General features: G+C 39.0%; 1 protein-coding gene across 3 annotated transcripts in view; it reads left to right on the top strand.

Moving 5' to 3' along the window:
* Positions 1-19689, top strand: part of Cenpi (centromere protein I) — a 53175-nt gene that overhangs the window by 22830 nt on the left and 10656 nt on the right. For 2 of the 3 annotated variants that reach the window (XM_070040073.1, XM_070040072.1), the window contains exons 10-19: positions 377-544; positions 683-803; positions 3147-3238; positions 5752-5869; positions 5955-6019; positions 8628-8722; positions 13717-13852; positions 15041-15165; positions 17796-17844; positions 18176-18394. In XM_070040073.1, coding sequence (XP_069896174.1) covers positions 377-544; positions 683-803; positions 3147-3238; positions 5752-5869; positions 5955-6019; positions 8628-8722; positions 13717-13852; positions 15041-15165; positions 17796-17844; positions 18176-18394 — 1188 coding nt within the window. The remainder of the gene's footprint in view (positions 1-376; positions 545-682; positions 804-3146; positions 3239-5751; positions 5870-5954; positions 6020-8627; positions 8723-13716; positions 13853-15040; positions 15166-17795; positions 17845-18175; positions 18395-19689) is intronic. The other variant, XM_070040074.1, reaches the window with a different exon arrangement.

The raw sequence follows: 19689 nt of genomic DNA, 5'->3' as shown, positions 1-19689 counted from the left end.
TTGAGTCCCTGAATTCAGTCTCTAGTACTCTATTCACTGAAACATTTTAACAGTTGCTTTTAATATTTTTAATTTTAATTTTTTTGTGCTGGTACTGAGGTTTGAACTTAGGACTTCATACTGTTTTTTGCTTAGCTTTTTTTCTGGTACTGTACAACTTCAGCCATACCTCCACTTTGGGCCTTTTACTGGTAAACTGGAAATAAGATTTGTCTGCCTGGGCTGGCTTCAAATTGGGATTCTTAGATCTCAGCCTCCTGAATAGCTAGGATTTCATGTGTGAGCCACTGGTACGTGGTTCACAACTGTTCTTATATTTATAATTTGTAGCCTGTGAAGTCCACTGCTATATTGTTCTGTTATCTTTTTCCATTAGAAATGGAATTCTCACTCACTTATACCAGTGCTAAATTCTGGTACCTACGCTAGAGAATGTGGGAAAAGAGAGATGAGTCTTTCTGATTATCTCAATCGCAATAGATCCCTCCCAGTTGAACAACTTCAAAGTTTTCCTCAACTTTTACAGAATATCCATTGCTTAGAGGTATGTGACTAGACTATGTGCTTATTTGCATTTTCTATTTGATTTTTTGTTGCCTTTTTTTCTATTTCCTATGATTTTTTTTTGTTGTTGCTGTGACCCATTTTCATGTACTTACTTTTGGCTGATCCATCTTTTCAGCTGCCTGCTCAGATGGGCTCAGTGCTAAACCACCCACTCCTTCTTCACTATATTAACTGTGTCAGAGATGAGTCAATCTTACTGAGGCTGTATCACTGGTTGAGTCAAACATTACAAGAAGGTAAGAACTCATATTTAACAACATGAAGATGAATGAAGATAGACTGAGATACTTTATAAATGGGTTTCTTTTTTTGTGGTTGTGAGGCTTGAACTCTGGGCCTGGGCACTGTCCCTCAGCTTTTCAGCTCAAGGCGAGAGCTCTACCACTTGAGCTACAGCACCACTTCCGGTTTTCTGAGTCATTTATTGGAGATAAGAGTCTCACGGACAGGCAGGCTTTGGATGGCTGGCTTTGAACCGTGATCCTCAGATCTCAGCCTTCTGAGTAGCTAGGATTACAGGTTTGAGCCACCAGCTTTATAAATGGCTTTTTTTTTTTATATGGGTGCAAAATTCTAGATAAGAGGAGCCTCTTATTTAGAATTGTTCCATATAATTATTTGCCTGGATATAGCAGGGATAACAGGTATACAACACCATACCCAGCTTCTTCTGTTGAGATGAAGTCTAAGTCTCAGGTTTTTCTACTCAGGCTGTGTGTGGGGAGGTAGGTCTACTCGGTGTGTGTGTGTGTGTGTGTGTGTGTGTGTGTGTGTGTGTGTGTGTGTGTGTGTGTGTGTGTGTGTGTGTGTGTGTGTGTGTGTGTGTGTGTGTGTGTGTGTGTGTGTGTGTGTGTGTGTGTGTGTGTGTGTTAGGGGCTTGAACTCACAGCCCCATGTGGGGAGGTAGGTCTACTCAGGGTGTGTGTGTGTGTGTGTGTGTGTGTGTTAGGGGCTTGAACTCACAGCCCCATGTGGGGAGGTAGGTCTACTCAGGGTGTGTGTGTGTGTGTGTGTGTGTGTGTGTTAGGGCTTGAACTCACAGCCCCATGTTCTGGCTCTGCGTGTGTGCATGTGTGTGTGTGTGTGTGTGTGTGTGTGTGTGTGTGTGTGTGTGTGTGTGTGTGTGTGTTAGGGCTTGAACTCACAGCCCCATGTCCTGGCTCTGCGTGTGTGTGTGTGTGTGTGTGTGTGTGTGTGTGTGTGTGTGTGTGTGTTAGGGGCTTGAACTCACAGCCCCATGTTCTGGCTCTGCGTGTGTGTGTGTGTGTGTGTGTGTGTGTGTGTGTGTGTGTGTGTGTGTGTGTGTGTGTGTGTGTTAGGGCTTGAACTCACAGCCCCATGTTCTGGCTCTGCTTCCTTGCTTACAGGCTGACATTCACTTGATCTATGTCTCCAGTCTATTTTTTTGGTTAATTGACAATAGAATCTTGTACTTTTGTTTTTTAACACTGGTTGGCTTTGAACTGTGATCTGCTAAGTCCCAGCTCCCTGAATAGCTAGGGTTACAGGCATGGAATTTGTTAACCACTTTTATATTATACTGAAATTAAAGTTTTGAGTTTTCTCAAGTTTTTCTATTTTTTTCTTGGTCATAGGGCTTGAACTCGGCCTGGATGCTGTCCCTAAGCTCTTTTGCTCAAGGCTATAGCTTTACCACTTTGAACCATAGCACCACTTTCGGTTTTCTGGTGGTTCATTGGAGATGAGAGGTTCATTGGGAACTTTCTGCCAGGGCAGACTTCAAACCACAATCTCAGATCTCAGTCTCCTGAGTAGCTAGGATTACAGGCATAAGCCACTAGCACTTGGCCACTTGTGTTCTTAATAGCAACATTTTTTTTGTTGTTGGTTATGGGGCTTGAACTCTGGGCCTGGGCTTGTCCCTTAGCTCTTCAGCTTAAAGTGAATGCTATACTACTTGAACCATAACACCACTTCCAGTTTTCCAGTGGTTAATAGGAGATAAGAGTCAGGGAAAAAAAAGTCTTAGGAACTTTCCTCCCTGGGATGACTTTGAACTGTGATCCTCATATCTCAGCCTCCTGAGTATCTAGGATTACAGGTGTCAGCCACCAGTGCCTGGCTAGCAACATTTTTTTGAGGTAAGAACTCACTGTATAACTCAGGCTGGCCTAGAACTCAGGATCCTCTTGCTTCATTTTCCTAAGTATTGGGATTACAGAAAGTGCCACCAGCAATCACAAAGATTTTCTGAATGTCAGATATGGTCTAGCAAATGACTATTTATTACAGGTATGAGTCATTGGTGCCCAGTTCAAGTTTTTAATTCATGAATTTTAGTCTTATGGGTTACTGTGTAACACTAACACTTTCATTCTAAGTGAGTTTTGTGTTATCTTTTACAGTAAGCTCTTTCCTATGTTACCATGTTTTTGAGAGCATCTTCCTATCACCTTCACATCTCTGTTACAAACTTTGGTACAAGCTAGCTAAGACATGTGAGACTTAGAATTTCTTAAATTTGGTCATTTACTTGTCACTTGAGCATAGTTTTAATTATACTTCACGTACACTATTATTTTGCAACTAGATGCTTATTTTTACTCTTTTGGCTCTAGAGTGTCTTTGGTATAAGAAGAACAATTATGAACAGGGAGAAGAATTTATGAACCTCCTGGACACTGTCATCAGGGCACAGTGCTTCTTACAAGTAAGATTTCATATGTTTCCTACACACTTCATCACCCTTTACTAAAGTTTATTTAGATGTCCATCCAAAGCCTTTTATACAGTACCTAATATTTTTTGTAAACACGCTTGCTTACTTTGAAACTCATTGCAAATAGAACCTACAACCTAATTGGAACGGTGCTTATCTTTATGCTATTAGATTTTTGAACATAGCACATTAATTTGCAAATCAATAATTTAAGAGAACAAACCCTTCAATTAATTGAATTAACCAGTAAAGTAAATCATGTAGGATTGCCATTTGTGTTCTTTATTTTTATTTTTTTATTTTATTTTTTGTCAGTCATGGGACTTGAACTCAGGGCATGGGCACTGTCCCCGAGCTTTTGTGCTTAAGTCTAGCACTCTACTACTTTGAGCCACAGCGCCACTTCTGGTTTACTGGTAGTTAATTGTAGATAGGAGTCTCATGGACTTTGCTGCTTGGGCTGACTTCAAACCATGATCCTCAGATCTCAGCCTCCTTAGTAGCTAGGATTAGAGGCATGAGCCACTGACACTTATCTACTTGTGTTCTTAATAGCAACGTTTTTTGAAGTAAGAACTCACTATATAGTTCAGTCTAGCCTAGAACTCATGATCCTTTTGCTTCATTGTCCTAAGTTTTGGGATTATAGGAATGTGTTACCACATCCAGCAACCACAAAGATTTTTGAATGTCAAATATGGTCTAGCAAATGGACTATTAAACGTGAGTAACCAACCCTCAGTGATTTTAAATAGCATTTCATGTATCAGTACTGTCCAGGAGCTTTATGAAAAACTTACTCCTTGTTTTATATGCCTCTATTGCTGCCTATTCTTCTCTTTATTGGGATGCTTCCAGCACCCAATTTCTCACATGTTTTGAACTCCCAGAAGGCAGAAGCCATATCTAACTTTTCTTCATGTACAAGTACTAAGCTTGGTACCTAGTACAAAAAAGATGCTCAGTCAGTGTTTATTCATTGCATCTGAGTGATTATAGTAGGATAGAGGAAGCAGTGTTAGGTGATATATTGGTTTCTTGCTTAGGAAGATGAATAGTGTTCACTGAGAAAAAGAATATAGGAGGAACAGGCATGGAAGGAAAAATAAATTTGATTTAAACAATACTTGTGAGGTATCATAGCCAGTAGGTAGTAAGATGAGTCTAGAGCTCAGAAGTAAGATTTGTGCTAGAGATAGAGATTTAGGACTCATCATTTTTTTTGGGGGGGGGGTCTAGTCGTGGGGCCTGAACTCTGGGTCTGGGTGCTGTCCCTCAGCTCTTCAGCTCAAGGCTAGTGCTCTACCACTTGAACCACAGCACCACTTCTGGCTTTTCTCTTTTTGCTTATGTTGTGCTGAGGAATTGAACCCAGGGTCTCATGCATGCAAGGCAAGCGCTCTACCACTAAGCCACCTTCCCAGCCCCAGGACTCATCATTTAAAGGTGTAGATTTTAGCCTTGATATGGATAACATTGTCCAAAGAATTTGTCACAAAATGAAGTTGTGGGACAGAGTTTTTATATATGCCATACTTAAGGCTGAAAGGAAATAAAGGGAAGCTCTGGGTCCTTAATCTAGTGGAAATATAAGTAACCTAGACACTAGGAACTCTGTCAGACTTTGCATTTGGTTTATGGCTGCTAATGAAATTCTAGCCCCCTTAAATAACTTTCTACACATTGTATTGACTGTTCAATTTATTGTATATATTCTACAATAATGTTTAGTATGTATGTATGTATGTATGCATGTATGTATATATATATTTATTTATGTCAGTCATGGGGCTTGAACTCTGGGCTAGTCATCTCTTAAGCTCAAGGCTAGTTCTCTACCACTTGAGCCACAGCACCACTTCTGTTTTTTCTGGTGGTTGATTGGAGATTAGAGTCTCTGCCCCAGCTGGCTTTGAACTGTGATCCTCAGATCTCAACCTCCTGAGTAGCTAGAATTACAGGTATGAGCCACCAGTGCCTGGCTGTTTCATTTATTTTTAAAATGTTGGTTATTTTTTATCTCCTTCCCACTTGTTAAGCTTTATAATGTTTGGACTCTGTTAACAAAGATGGTAATATATTGAAATACTAATCTTCTCATCTTTTGTTGTTGGTTTTGGGGCTTGAACTCTGGGCCTGGGTGCTGTCTCTCAGCTTTTCAGCTCAAGGCTAATGCTCTACCACTTGAGCCACAGTGCTACTTCTGGTTTTCTGGTGGTTTATTAGAGATTAGAGTTTCACAGATTTTCCTGCCTGGGCTGGCTTTGAACTGCAGTCCTTAGATCTCAGTCTCCTGAATAGCTAGGATTACAGGAATGGGCCACTGGTGTCCTGCTCTTCTCATCTTTTTACTGAGAAAAGTTTGGTACTTATCTTAAGGTTTTGATTATATCATTGACAAAATTTGGTCTTAGAATGGATTAACTATAATACAAAAGAAACTGGCCCTGTAGGAAGTAATGATTGAAGAGTCCCATGTAAAGCTGTATTAATTAATGTTTCAGGAGGGGTTTTATTCCTGTGAAGCATTCCTGTATAAAAGCTTTCCTCTCTGGGATGGTATCTGTTGCCGATCACAGTTTCTGCAGCTCATGAGCTGGATTCCTTTTAGCAGCTTCTCTGGTATGTATCATAAAAACTGGAGTCATTTAATTCAGTGTAAATAACTGAGATGATTCTGAGTAATCTTGTATTTTTTAATTCCTAGAAATAAAGCCACTTCTATTTGACCATCTGGCACCTCTCTTTTTTACTTCAACTGTTTATTTCAAGGTAAAGCAAACAACCCCCATCTTCATCACTTTTAGTAAGAAGTATTATTCCATTACCAGTGATACATGATTTCAAATGTATATTTTAGCAGTGCTTTTCTTTTTAAATTTTTTCTTTTATTTTTATTATGATGGTGATATACAGAGGGGGTTATAGTTACATAAGTAAAGAGTACATTTTTTTGACAATGTCAACCCTTCCCTTGCTTTCTCCCTATTTCAGCAGTATTTTTTTTAATTGTAAAGGTGATGTCCAGAGGGGTTATAGTTACATAAGTAATGTAATGAGTACATTTCTTTTTGAACAATGTTACCCCCTCCTTCATTTTCTCCAGCAGGGCTTTTTTAACTGATTCTTTCAGACCTGGGCTTTGAAATACTGCATTACTCAATTCAAAATCATAGTATTTTCTACATATTTTTGGTGGGTGTTTTTGGTGGTTACTGCAGTTTAAACTTAGGGTCTTTTCACTTGCTAGGAGGGCTCTGTACTGCTGAACTACACTTCTAGCTTTTTTGTGCTGGTTATTTTTGTAAAAGGATCTCAATTTCTGTCTAGGCATGTACTGGGACACTGATGCTATCTTTTTGCTTTCTGCTGTAATTGGGATGATAGACCTTGTCACCACTCCCAGTAACTTCCACTAAAGTAGAATCTTGAATACTTTGGTGCTTTGACTCCTAGAGTAACAATCTTCCTGAACTCAGTTTTCTAGCGTACCTAGGATGACAAGTGTCCAGCTATTGGTTACTGTTCTATGCCCGAGCTGGCCTTGAGCCTCAATCCTCCAAATTTCAGTCTCCCAAAGTAGGTATGTTTACATGTGTGATTCTGTACATGCCTGTGGGAATATAGTAGTGCCAAAGCAAAAAAGCTTCCTGTGACATTTATATTGAATATTTATGTTGAGCAGTAAGTGTAGCTTACTTAGAGCCATGTGCTGATAGCTCATGCCTTTAATACTAGTTACTCAGGAGGCTGAGATGTGGAGGATTGTAGTTTGAAGCCAGTCAAGGCAGAAAAGTTTTCTTTTTTTTTTTTCGTTTTTGGGTCCGGTCATGGGGCCTGAACTCTGGGCCTGGGCGCTGTCCCTCAGCTCTTCAGCTCAAGGCTAGCGCTCTACCACTTGAACCACAGTGCCACTTCTGGCTTTTTTCTTTTTGCTTATGTGGTGCTGAGGAACCGAACCCAGGGCCTCATCCATGCAAGGCAAGCGCTCTACTACGAGCCACCTTCCCAGCCCCGGGAGAAAAGTTTTCTATACTTCAAAATAAACAGAAAAAAGTAGAGCTGGAAGCAAGCAGTCTCAAGTAGTAGAGTGTCAGCCTAGCAAGCTCGAGGCCCTGTGTTTGACCTCCAGTCCTGCCAAAACTAATAATAATATCAGGGTACTTGGAACCGAGAGTATGAAAAAGCAAGAGGTATCACACACACACATACACACACACACACACACACACACACACACACACACACACACACACACACACACACACACACACACACACACACACACACACACACACACACACACACACACACACACACACACACACACACACACACACACACACACGTCCTGGGACTTGAACTCTCTCTCACACACACACACACACACACACACACACACACACACACACACACACACACGTCCTGGGACTTGAACTCATGGGACTTGAACTCAGAGCCTGGGTGCTAGCCCTAAGCTTTTTTGTTCAATTTAGTGTTCTACCACTTGAGCCACAGCTCCACTTCTGGCTTTCCGGTGGATAGTTATAGATAAGAGTCTCACAGATTTACCTGTCTTGACAGATTTGAACTGTGTTCCACAGATCTCAGTATCCTGAAGAAGTTAAGATTATAGGCATGAGCCACTGGCACCTGGCTTGAACATATTTTTAACCCTAATATATGGTGTCAATTTTTTTTCCAGAGTATAATTGCTTGCTTGCTTGCTCTGCTCTGCCACTTGACCCATGCCTATAGCCTAGTTTTTACTGATTATTTTGGAGATTGAATCTCATAGGCTTTTCTGCCTAGTCTAGTTCAAACTGCACTCCTCCAGGTATCAGACTCCTGACTAGCTAGAATTTGGCATGAGCTACTGGTGCCTATCATAACTGTATTTGTTTATATGTGAATAAGGCCCTGGGAAATTAAGAAAAGGGCTGAGAAAGGAAAGATTAGAATTGTCACATTATTATTCTCAAAAAATAGAGTAACTTGTAGTTGTGGACCCTAGGGTAAAAAGAGCGGGAAACTCTTAGCACATTTTTTAGCACCTTTTTAAATAATGGAAGGGACAAGAAATTTAATGTTTTTATTTGATGATGTAATATTTGATTTAAAGAAATGTAATTCAGAGAAATGGCTGCTTCTAGGTTAAGTTGGGGAAGTCCTCTTGGAGAGTTTCTTGTAGGAAATATAGGAAAATAAACTTGCATTGGTATCCACCTGTCTCCTGAGAACTGATGGGTTGGAGCAGCACCTTTTGTAAGTTGGATGTAGTCATCTCCACAGTCCCTTCCACATCTCATCTTCTCCTAGTTCTGAACACAAATTTGAATGATTTTATGAGTGACTTTTTTTTGTTTTGTCTTGCCCTCAGTGTAGTGTTCTTCAGAGTCTGAAAGAACTGCTTCAGAATTGGCTGTTGTGGCTTTCTATGGACGTCCCCCAGAGTCCGATGACATGCAGTCCTCTGTAAGTTGTCTCACTGTCCTCCTAGGAGATGATCAATACAAAACGTTTACATACGGTGTTTAATAGTGTGGCATGAGGCCTAATCCTTTTACATAAATTAGGAATTAACTAGGAATTTTCTGAAAGTTTTTTTTTGTTATATTTTACTCTTCCCCACAAGTCTGAGAGAAAGGTTAATTCAAGCTGTTACTATATAAAACAAGAAATTATCCTTTCTCCTGTAAGCAACTTGACAGAATTTAATATAGTAAAATATTGGAGAGCTGAGATTTGAATTTTCCACTTTCATTCAGTGTGACTCACTTTATAAAATGCATTTTTATATCTAAAACCAACTTGGAGGATGGTTAGAAGAATCTCCAAGGTAATTTTGCTGCACAACTTTATGTTTTTATGTTCTTCTTGTATATTTTGCCTATATGCATTAATTAGAGTTAAAAAAGAACCTGATTTCTATTATGTAGATGCTGAATTTTTTTAATAATTTTTATTGACGTTACATAATTACATAAATTTCACAAATTTCATAGTATTGTGGGATAGTAATATTTAGTTAAAGTCACAAACATATTTTAACCTTCATGAGGCACGTTGATATTATCATGGCCTATAAAATTTATGGACTCTACAAACTTTGACACTACAGCTATTTCTTCCAAATTGGTTGATAAGTACATTTCTTTCCTTTTGCGTAGTGTAATTGTTCCCTCTTTCTCTCATTTCCTCTCTCCCATGGCTGCCCATGTCCAGTGTAGCTGATGGGCCCCTCTGTTGTATTTTTTCCTGTTTCCCTCTGATTCTGTGCCCTCCTCTTAGCTTCCCTCAGATGTGCACATGTATATACCATATATGAGGTCAAGTAGATGACTGAATTTCTGCATAATCTGATTGTTTTGATTTTTTCTGCCAAAGAACCTTTGGCTATTCCTATATTCTTTTATCAGCTATATCATCTCTTAGCACTTAAAAAACTTTATATTATAGAAAATTGCAAACCTAATGAAAAGTAGAATAAATGGTACCATGTTACCCTTGGGTGCCTGCATCTAGTTTCCATAGTTGTCAATTCACAGCTAAACTTCGTTCACCTTCCACTTGAATTATTTTTAAGCAAAACTCAGATACCATTTCAGTTATTAAAAATGTACCATTATGATACCTAAAAATCAATATTTATTAGTATCTTTATATATCTAACAATGTTCAAATACCCCTAAGTTTTGGTTGCAATGTGGAAACATTGTTCAGATTCCCTTTATAGTTAAAAAAATGAGCTCAGGCTTGCATGTAGGCACGCATATTTGTGTGCATGTGTGTGTGTGTATGTATACATTTTTGTGCTAGTTCTGGGCTTGAACTCAGGGCCTGGGCACTGTCCCTGATCTTTTTTGCTCAAGTCTAGCGGTCTACCACTTGAACCACAGCTCCTCCTCTGGCTTTTTTTTGGTGGTTAATTAGAGATAAGAGTCTCATGGACTTTCCTGCCCAGGGTGATTTCAAACCATGATCGTAGATCTCAGCCTCCTAAGTAGCTAATATTAAAGTCATGAGCCACTGGCACGCAACTAGGCCTATGGTTTTATTCCTCTAGCGATCTGTAATGTCGGTAGAGTGGAGAATAGAGGCTCCTTGAGGGTATGTAAATTGTTTTTAATTTGTCATATTCATTGCTGTAATGTTTCCAAATATGTCTGGTCACTTTTAGAAGGAAATACAGCATTGGTGGGTAGTGAGGACATTTTGTACAGATTCTCAGGCTCTTTCTTAGCTCTATTGAGTTAAACTCTAGAGCTATCCCAGCAATCTGAGTTAACATCTCTCCAATTCTGGTGGAAGCTAAAGTTTAAGAACCACTATTGCTAAGAAATTCTATTAAATATGGTATGCTTGGATCTATAACATTAGGTCAATTAGGCAATGGAAGTCTCTGGTATGGTACAATTTCTATATATCATTCCAAAAATTATGGGTTCCTTCTTTATTAGTGTCATAAATTTGAGGGGAATATCTAAAAAGGAGTAATGTTTTCTAAAATCCATAAAATTATTACACAGATAGTTAACTTTACTTGTCACAATAGTATTTGCAATTACACAGTATAGCTTTTAAGTTGTTATTTCCTTTTGGAGATATGGATGTGATGTTGTATTTCTGTTGTATGACTGGCCAAAAGGTTGAAGTTATAGATCACCAGAAGAAAGGGGTAGAAAACTGTCCTCAGCAGTGGTTCCCCAGGGACATTTCTGGTTGTCACAATGACAGGAAGGAGAGTGCTATCATCATTTAATAGGTAGCTTCTAGGGAAGCTTAATGTTCTGCAGTAAGTGGGGAATTAGGGATAGTCCTGAACAATGAATTGATTTATCTAAGGTACCAGTAGTTTCCTGTGGAGAAATACTTTAAAATTAGAAGTTGTAAGTCTGGTTGTTGTTCTGTCATACAATACTTGTCTAGCATGAATGAAGGATCTGGGATGGATCCCCAACATGACAAAAAGAAATGTTGTGAGCAGTAATCATTATTTTTAAGCTATTTGAGACTTCTTTGTCAAATCTTGCCAAAATTCATAGTTAAATATCAGTTTGGGAGTGCCACGTATCAGTAGTTCATGCCCATCATCCTAGCTACTCAGGAGGCTGAGATCATGGTTTGAAGTGAAATTAGGCTGAGCAGGAAAGTCTGTGAGACTTGTTTCCAGTTAACCACCAAAAAGCCAGAAGTGGAGCTATGGTTCAAGTTGTAGAGCACTCACTTAGAGCAAAAAAGCTTAGGGACAGTGGCCATGCCCTGAGTTCAAGCGTAGGCTTGAACACAAACACATCCGTTTTGAAAGTAGCCAGCTAATGTATGGATGCTGCCCAGTTCAACAGTCTCCGAATCCTTCCCTACTTGTTTTCATACTGACTTATTATGACAATGGGTCCTGGTAAATTAATCAATCTCTCAAGCTCTGCAACTGTATATTATTCCATATGTTTTTTGTGTACAACCATTGTTGACCATCTAAATCAATGAGTAAAAGATTTCACATATATAGGTCTTTCCTAAATCTATTTAAGAATGGATTGGAAGGCAGGAGTGAGACAGACGGATTGAACTACTTCTTTTAGGCCCTGTGTGATTTAGAAAAACTCTGTTCAGTGATTTACAGAGAATATAAAATATCTTGATTTAGTTATTACTAAAAGAATGAAAAATGTCCTCACAATTGCTTAGTCAGTTTCAGCACTGAATTGAATTCTGATCAAAGTATTTGTAGCACTATTTTTTTTGTAGTGGGGTTTGAACTCTGTTCCTGGGCACTGTCCCTGAGCAATTCCGTTCAAGGCTTAGTGCTCTACCACTTTGAGCCACAGCGGCACTTCCAGTTTTCTGGTGGTTAATTGGAGATAAGAGTCTCATGGGCTTCCTGCCCAGTCTGGCTTTGAACAGCGAACCTCAGATCTCAGCTTCCTGAGTAGCTAGTATTGCAAGTGTGAGCCACCGGCACCAGGCAATAGCAGTATTTTTAGAGGAGGAATTGAGAAACAACTGCATTTTGATTTGTGTTCTGAGTTTTCATTCAGTAGGCAGCAGTGCTGCTTGGTACCACAAGTTTATCCTTTTGAACCACTTTTTTTGTACGCCTGCTAGGGCTTGAAATCAGAGCCTGGGCCTTGTCCTTCATTAGCTTTTTCACTCAAGGCTAAGTGCTCTACTACTTAAGCCACACCCTTACTTCCAGCTATTCCGTAGTTAAATTGGAGATAAAAATCTCATGGACTTTCCTGATCTCAGCCAGGTGTGAGCCATCAGTGCCTGGAATATTTTGTTTTGGCTTGGAATTGATTAGTTCTCTTGTTTCTGGTTTATCATTTTTTAAAGTTTTATTCTGATTTTTTTGGCCAATCCTGGAGCTTGAGCCCAGGGCCTGGGCACTGTCCCTAAGCCTCTCTGTGCTCAAGGCTAGCACTCTACCACTTGAGCCATAGTGCCAATTCTGGCTTTTTCTGTTTATGTGGTACTGAGGAACTGAACCCAGGGCTTCATGCATGCTAGACAAGCCCTTTACCACTAAGCCACATTCACAGCCCAGCCTTTTCATTCATATCTACCACTCTACCATTTGAGCCACACCTCCTTCTAACTTTTTGCTGGTTGATTGGAGATAAGAATCTCTTGAATGGGCTGACTTTGAGCTATGGTCCTCAGATCTCAGCCTCTTGAGTAGGTAGGATTACAGATATGAGCCATCAGCACCTGGCTTTAAGTAACTCTCACTCAATGATTCCTATAATTGAGGAGTGCTAGGGCTCAGTGCTTATGAGTTGTTAGAAAAGCAAAAGGTTCCTGCTGTGATCCTTATCAGTTATTGGAAATAAATATGCTATTGCTAGGATCCTTAGACAATGGTAGCATTATCTTAAGTTTGTCTAGAGCTTCTTTTCTTTCCCATGTTTACTTGTAGTGTATTGTTGCTAATGGTATTCTATGACGATTTGACTCATTCTCCAAAAGCTAAGTGTAGTTTTGTAATTAATCACTGATTTTGTTTAAGTGAATTACTTCATTGAAATTGGAGCATTGATAGTTTCAAATCTCTATCATCTTTTTTTTTTGGGGGGGGGTCCGGTCATGGGGCCTGAACTCTGGGCCTGGGCGCTGTCCCTCAGCTCTTCAGCTCAAGGCTAGTGCTCTACCACTTGAGCCACAGCACCACTTCTGGCTTTTTTCTTTTTGCTTATGTGGTGCTGAGGAATCAAACCCAGGGCCTTATGCATGCAAGGCAAGCACTCTACCACTGAGCCATCTTCCCAGCCCTCTATCATCTTCTTTTTGTATCTATTATCTACTTGTAGATTGGAGACTATAAGCACTTATTTTTCTTTCATTACTCATTTTTATTAGCATATTTTGGTTGTACAAAGTGTATGTAGGTTCTTTGTGATATTTCCACCCATGTAACTGCAAGCCTTTTGCTGCTCAGATTGTGAATGTTATGTTTCTTATTGTAGGGACACGACTTTGGGTGCATCCATCATCTCTGTGTCTAAACTGATTGAATACGTAGGATGGCTGTCCACAATAGCATTGCGCCTGGAGAATAATAGTGCTTTCTTACTGCATTTCATTTTGGACTTTTATGAGAAGGTAGGACATAGTTCACTTTCCTTAGTTAGATTTATGTGATAGCTGTTTACTAGACTATTATTTAAATTTTATGTACATCATCAGGCAGGGAGGCTGTGATTGTGTTGGCATAGTTAAAATAGCCTAATGTTCTGAAATTAATCATTCCATTTTTATTTGAATAGTTGATTAGTATAACACAAAGTGTAACATTTGGTCAGATACCACATCAGTATACCTATTATAATCTCCAACCCCTGGTAAAACCTGAAAATGTCATTTTTCTTGTCAAATATTTATATCTACCTTTTTTCTTTCTTTTTTTTGTGGTAGTAGAGTTTGAACTCATGGACTTGAGCTTGTTAGGCAAGCTTTCTTCCACTTGAGCCACACTCTCCCAGCCTATCATTATGTTCACCTTTCAACTCCTGTTTTCTTCTAGTACACGAGGCCTTTATAATTCTAGTCATCTTTTTTTTATTATTCACCCTGGGCAGAACTATTACCATGAAATATCCATTATACTCACATTTTTCCTGCTTCCTTTCTTCACTAATACCTAGTTGTCTTATATTACACATTTTCTCAGAAGCATGCAGTCCTTCATTTTCCAGGCTGACAAACTTACAAGGTAATATTGAAAGGACTTAAGGAGAAAGAAATGATCCCATTATTAATCAAATCTTTTTTTCTTAATATATGTTTTTTATTGTAAAGATACTGTACAGAGTGGTTACAGTTACCTGAACAAGGTAATGAGTCCATTTCCTATCGAGCATTGTTACACCTCCTTTTAATTTTTCCCCTACCATCCCTTTCCTCCCCACCTCCCCAATTCCTCCCTCTCCTCTCCCGAGCTGCCCCCCACCAAAAAAAGTTGTAAAGTTCATTTTCAACATTCTGTCTTGTACATCTCATTGTTACAGTGGGTCATCCTGTATCCTTATTTCAGCATTTTGTTATCAAATCTTAAGATTTCTTCCCCACCCAGAAATGAAAGATTTAAAGATAATGGTATTCGAAATAATTTTCTATAGTTAGGTTAGGTTGATGAGGTACATTTTACAGACTTGTAACTACCTGCTTTATTTGGAATTGAGCAGGTCCAAATCTAATGTTATATTATTGCTTATATTATTGTTCTTTAGATAAACTTGATTGATTTCTAGGGAATAATCTATAGACTGATGTTATTACTTTTCCCAAAAGGTGTGTGACATATATATAAATTATAACCTTCCATTAGTGATGTTGCTTCCTCCTGGGATCTTTTATTCTGCACTTCTCAGCCTGGATACCAGTATCTTGAACCAGCTCTGTTATATTATGCACAGGTACAAGCCTTTTTTGATCAATGTATGGGTACTACATCATAATTTTGTCCTCATCTTCTAACCTTAATACAATAAAAATTCCTTTTTATTTTCTACCAAGACCTATGTAAGTAAAGAAATGTCCTACTTTCGGAGAGGTCCTTTCCACTGTGAGGCTAGGATACCTGAATTATTTTCAAATACCTCACTATAGGAAATAGATATTAAAAATCATAGTTAAGGACCAGTGTGCCATGGTACTGATGTATTCAGCTTCAATTATGAATTTCTATGTCTTAAAGAGAAATTAATATTTGTGGCTAACTGGCTTAAATATATGTAGTATTCATGTAAGAACATTTTTCAGAATATAAGAGGAGCTATTGCCTGTTAGGTGAACTCATGTATTATTTCTGATCTTCTCTTTCACTTATGGATTGTACTTACTATTTTCAATCCATATAGATCATTTTGGTATAGCTTGTAGAACTATGTCAAGGTTAACATATTTCAAAACTAGTAAGTAATAGTTGTCAGGCAAGAAAAATTGCATTTGTGCATTTTTTTTACTTTTTCTTTTGTATTTTTTTCACATACTGAAAACATGTTCTATATCAGTCACTTTTAGTGACTTTTAAGTCTCTGTTAGAATTTTTTGGCATTTGTATTAACTTATATTAGTTATACAGAGGGGGATTTCATTGTTACTTTTGTACACATTTCCAATATATTCCAATATATTTCCAATATATTCCACCCCCTCTACCACCAAAACAATTTCAACAGATTTCCTTGTTCTATTTTTATAGCTGCAAAACAGTCTATTTTGACCACATTTATCCTCTTTTAAAATATAGTTCAGGGGCTGGAAGGTGACTCAGTGGTAGAGTGCTTGCCTTGCATGCATGAGGCCCTGGGTTCTATTCCTCAGCACCACATAAGCAAAAGAAAAAAAAAGCCGGAAGTGGTGCTGTGGCTCAAGTGGTAGAGCACTAGCCTTGAGCTGAAGAGCTGAGGGACAGCGCCCAAGCCCAGAGTTCAGGCCCCACGACCGGACCCCCCCCCCAAAAAAATATAGTTCAAAATTATTCAATTTCTATTTTTCTTTTCCCCTTCAATTTGGTGTGTATGTGTATATGTATATGTGCATGTGTGCACATGTGTGCATGTGCTAGTCCTGGGGCTTGAACTCAGGGTCTGGGTATTGTCCCTAAGCTTTTCACTAAGAGCTGGCACTCTACCACTTGAGTCACAGTTTAACTTCCAGCTTTTTTGGTAATTAATCGGAAATAAGTATCGTAGACTTTCCTGCTTAGGATGGTTTTGAACCAGAATCCTCATATCTAAGCTTCCTGAGTACCTGGGATTACAGGTTTAAGACACCTGCACCCAACTAGCTTGCTTGCTTGCTTTTTCTTTCTTCTTTCTTTCTTTCTTTTCTTTTCTTTCTTTCTCTTCCTTCCGTTCTTTCTTTCTTTCCTTCCTTCCTTCCTTCTTTCTTTTCTTTCTTTCTTTCTTTCTCTTTTTCTTTCTTTCCCCTCTCTCTTTCCTTCCGTTCTTCCTTCCTTCCTTCCTTCTTTCTTTCTTTCTCTTCCTTCCTTCCTTCTTTTCTATTTATCTTTCTGTTTTGTCATGGGGCTTGAACTCTGGGCCTGGGTGCTGTCCCTGAGGTCTTCAGCTCAAGATGAGCACTTTACTATTTGAGCCACAGTGCCACTTCCAATTTTCTGGAGGTTAATTGGAGATAAGAGTCTCATGGACTTTCCTGCCTGGGCTGGTTTTGAACTGTGATATGCAGATCTCAGCTTCCTGAGTAGCTAGGATTACAGGCATGAGCCACCAGTGCCCAGCTATCTATTTGTGTTTTTTCTTATAGTAAAATATTAGAAGTATATTGTTTGTTGTTTTTTTCCTTATTGAGGTATAATTTACAGAGATCAAGTGCACATCTTAAATTTCCAACTCAGTTGTTTTTGCAGTATTGAGAATTAAACACAAGTCCTCTTAGCAAGTGTTGTACCACTGAGCTTTACCCCTAACCATATAATTCAGTTTTCAGCCTCTATTTTTGTTGTAGTGCTGAGGATGGAATCATAGGGCCTCATGCATGCTAGGCATGCTTTCATTGAGCCACACCAACTAACCCACCTCTTTTTTGTTTGTTTTAGATGGTACTGAGGTTTGAACTCAGGGCCTCATGTTTGCTAAATGAACACTCCACCACTTGAGCCACACTCCCAGCTACTGGGCCTCTTGTGTTTTTAAATTCGTTGAGGATAATATACTAAAAAAAGGATAAAATCCTCAACTAGACAACTGGGTATTTATTATGTTCTCATTTGTTTATGTTTACATTTACAGAGTATTTTTTGTTTCTTTTACAAAAGAGTTACATCTAAATGAATATTGAGGGCTAGGAAGGTGGCTCAGTGGTAGAGCACTTGCCTTGCATGCTTGAGGCCCTGGGTTCGATTCCTCAGCACCACATAAGCAGAAAAAGCCGGAAGTGGTGCTATGGCTCAAGTGGTAGAGCACTAGCCTTGAGCTGAAGAGCTGAGGGACAGTGCCCACACCCAGAGTTCAGGCCCACGACCGGAACCAAAAACAAAAATGAATATTGAATGCTTCATTGTATTTGTTCTCACTATTAGATATCGTGATAACATGACTGCTGCAAAGAAAAAGGATATGTCGGAAAAGGTATGAATTGTGGGGCTGGGAAGGTGGCTCAGTGGCAGAGTGCTTGCCTTGCATGCATGAGGCCCTGGGTTCGATTGCTCAGCACCACATAAGCAGAAAAAGCCAGAAGTGGTGCTGTGGCTCAGGTGGTAGAGCGCTAGCCTTGAGCTGAAGAGCTGAGGGACAGTGCCCAGGCCCAGAGTTCAGGCCCCACAACTGACAAAAAAAAAGGTATGAATGGTAAACCTCTGTGTTTAAATCACTGTTTGGAAATTGAATAGACATATATGGCCTATTGACAGTGAGATGTAAAGGGAGAAGAGATAATAACAATTTTTATTTTTTCCATTAGACAAAATCAGAGTTCAATTTCAGCAGCAAGACCTGTGAAGAATTTAATAACTATTTGACAGTCATGATTGGTTGCTTGTGGACATCCAAACCTTTCAAGAAAGAAATGTATATTGAACCCCACATCCTAGGAAAAGCTAAAGTAACAGAGTATAAGAGCAATTTAAATTTAGTTCTTCATCCTTCTCTACTAAATTATGCTGCTTCCTTTTTGCTACAGGTAAGAGTAAATGAGTTGGATATTTGGTAGTTTTTTATGTACTGTGCCTGAAAAAATAGGAATTGCTACAAATTAGGAGTGGCTGTATTAGAAGATATATGTTCCATATATTTTAGTACTAATTAAATTTTGGTCATTGGGTTAGGCTTTGGAGACTAATGAGCTTAAGTAAGTCTCCATTCTGTAAGAGTCTTTGGTCTCATGGCAGAGACAGGCTTGTAGATAAACTACTGTGATACAGTGTGGTAAAATTAGAATAGATAACAGTTAAAATATGATAGAAGATTACAATGTCGGTGTGGAGGGGGAGGGGGGTATAATTGGGTGGGGGGAGGGGGGAGGCTGGGAAGGGAGGTGAAGGGTAAACAAAGGAGGAGGCTGCAATGCTTGGTAAGAAATGTATGCATTATCCTGCCCCTCTGTACAGTATGTTCTCAAATAAAATAAAATAAAATTAAAAAAAATACGATAGAAGAATGATTGCATAGTTCTGCTGAATGGCATGATGTGGCATTTGAAGAAAAGGAAGCCCTAAAAATTAGACTTTCTAGGCAAGATTGGAAATGTAGACTTGAAGCCAAAGAAGATTTTGGATTTAATGGACTGATAATATGTGGGCAAGGGAGGGAGTGTGTCTCTTCTTTCAGGACTTAAGCTTGTCATTTTAAATCTGATCAGTGCCTTGGTGAAAACAGTGGGATTTTAACTATTTTAACTATTTTAAAAAACCTGAATTCAAAAGTCCCTTAACAGGTTGTTGGAGGTATGGCTCACATGGTAGAGCACCTGAAGCAGAATTGTAAAGTTCCAGATCATGCTGGGACATACAGCAAGTATTTTCTGTGCTTATTGACCATTTATCTACTTTCTTTGAGAAATACTTATTCAGATCCTTGGCTTTCTTTGCCAGTGCTGGAGCTTTAACTCTGGGCCTGGGGGCTGTCTCTTAGCTTTTGTGCTCAAGGGTAGCTCTCTGTAACTTGAGCCAGAGCTCCACTTCCAGCTTTTTTGTGGTTAATTGGAGATAAGAGTCTCATAGACTTGTCTCCCCAGACTGGCTTCAAGTGGCTGGTTAGTACAATTCTCAGATCTCAGCCTCCCACCAAGCTAAGATTACAGGCAAGAGTCATCAGTGCCTGGCCCTTGGGTCATTTTTAATTGGGTTATTTGCCTTTTATTAATTAAGTTGTAAATATTCTTTTCATATTCAAGACAAATTTTTTAAATATGTAATTGGCAAAGTTGTTTCCTATTTTTATATTGGTATCTTTTTAAGCATAAAACATTTCACTTTG

This window comes from Dipodomys merriami, unplaced genomic scaffold (assembly GCF_024711535.1).
Source record: "Dipodomys merriami isolate MVZ:Mamm:240054 unplaced genomic scaffold, mDipMer1.0.p SCAF_3, whole genome shotgun sequence".
NCBI lineage: Eukaryota > Metazoa > Chordata > Mammalia > Rodentia > Heteromyidae > Dipodomys > Dipodomys merriami.
Note: the sequence above shows the minus strand (reverse complement) of the source record. Positions and strands in the feature narration are given on the sequence as shown.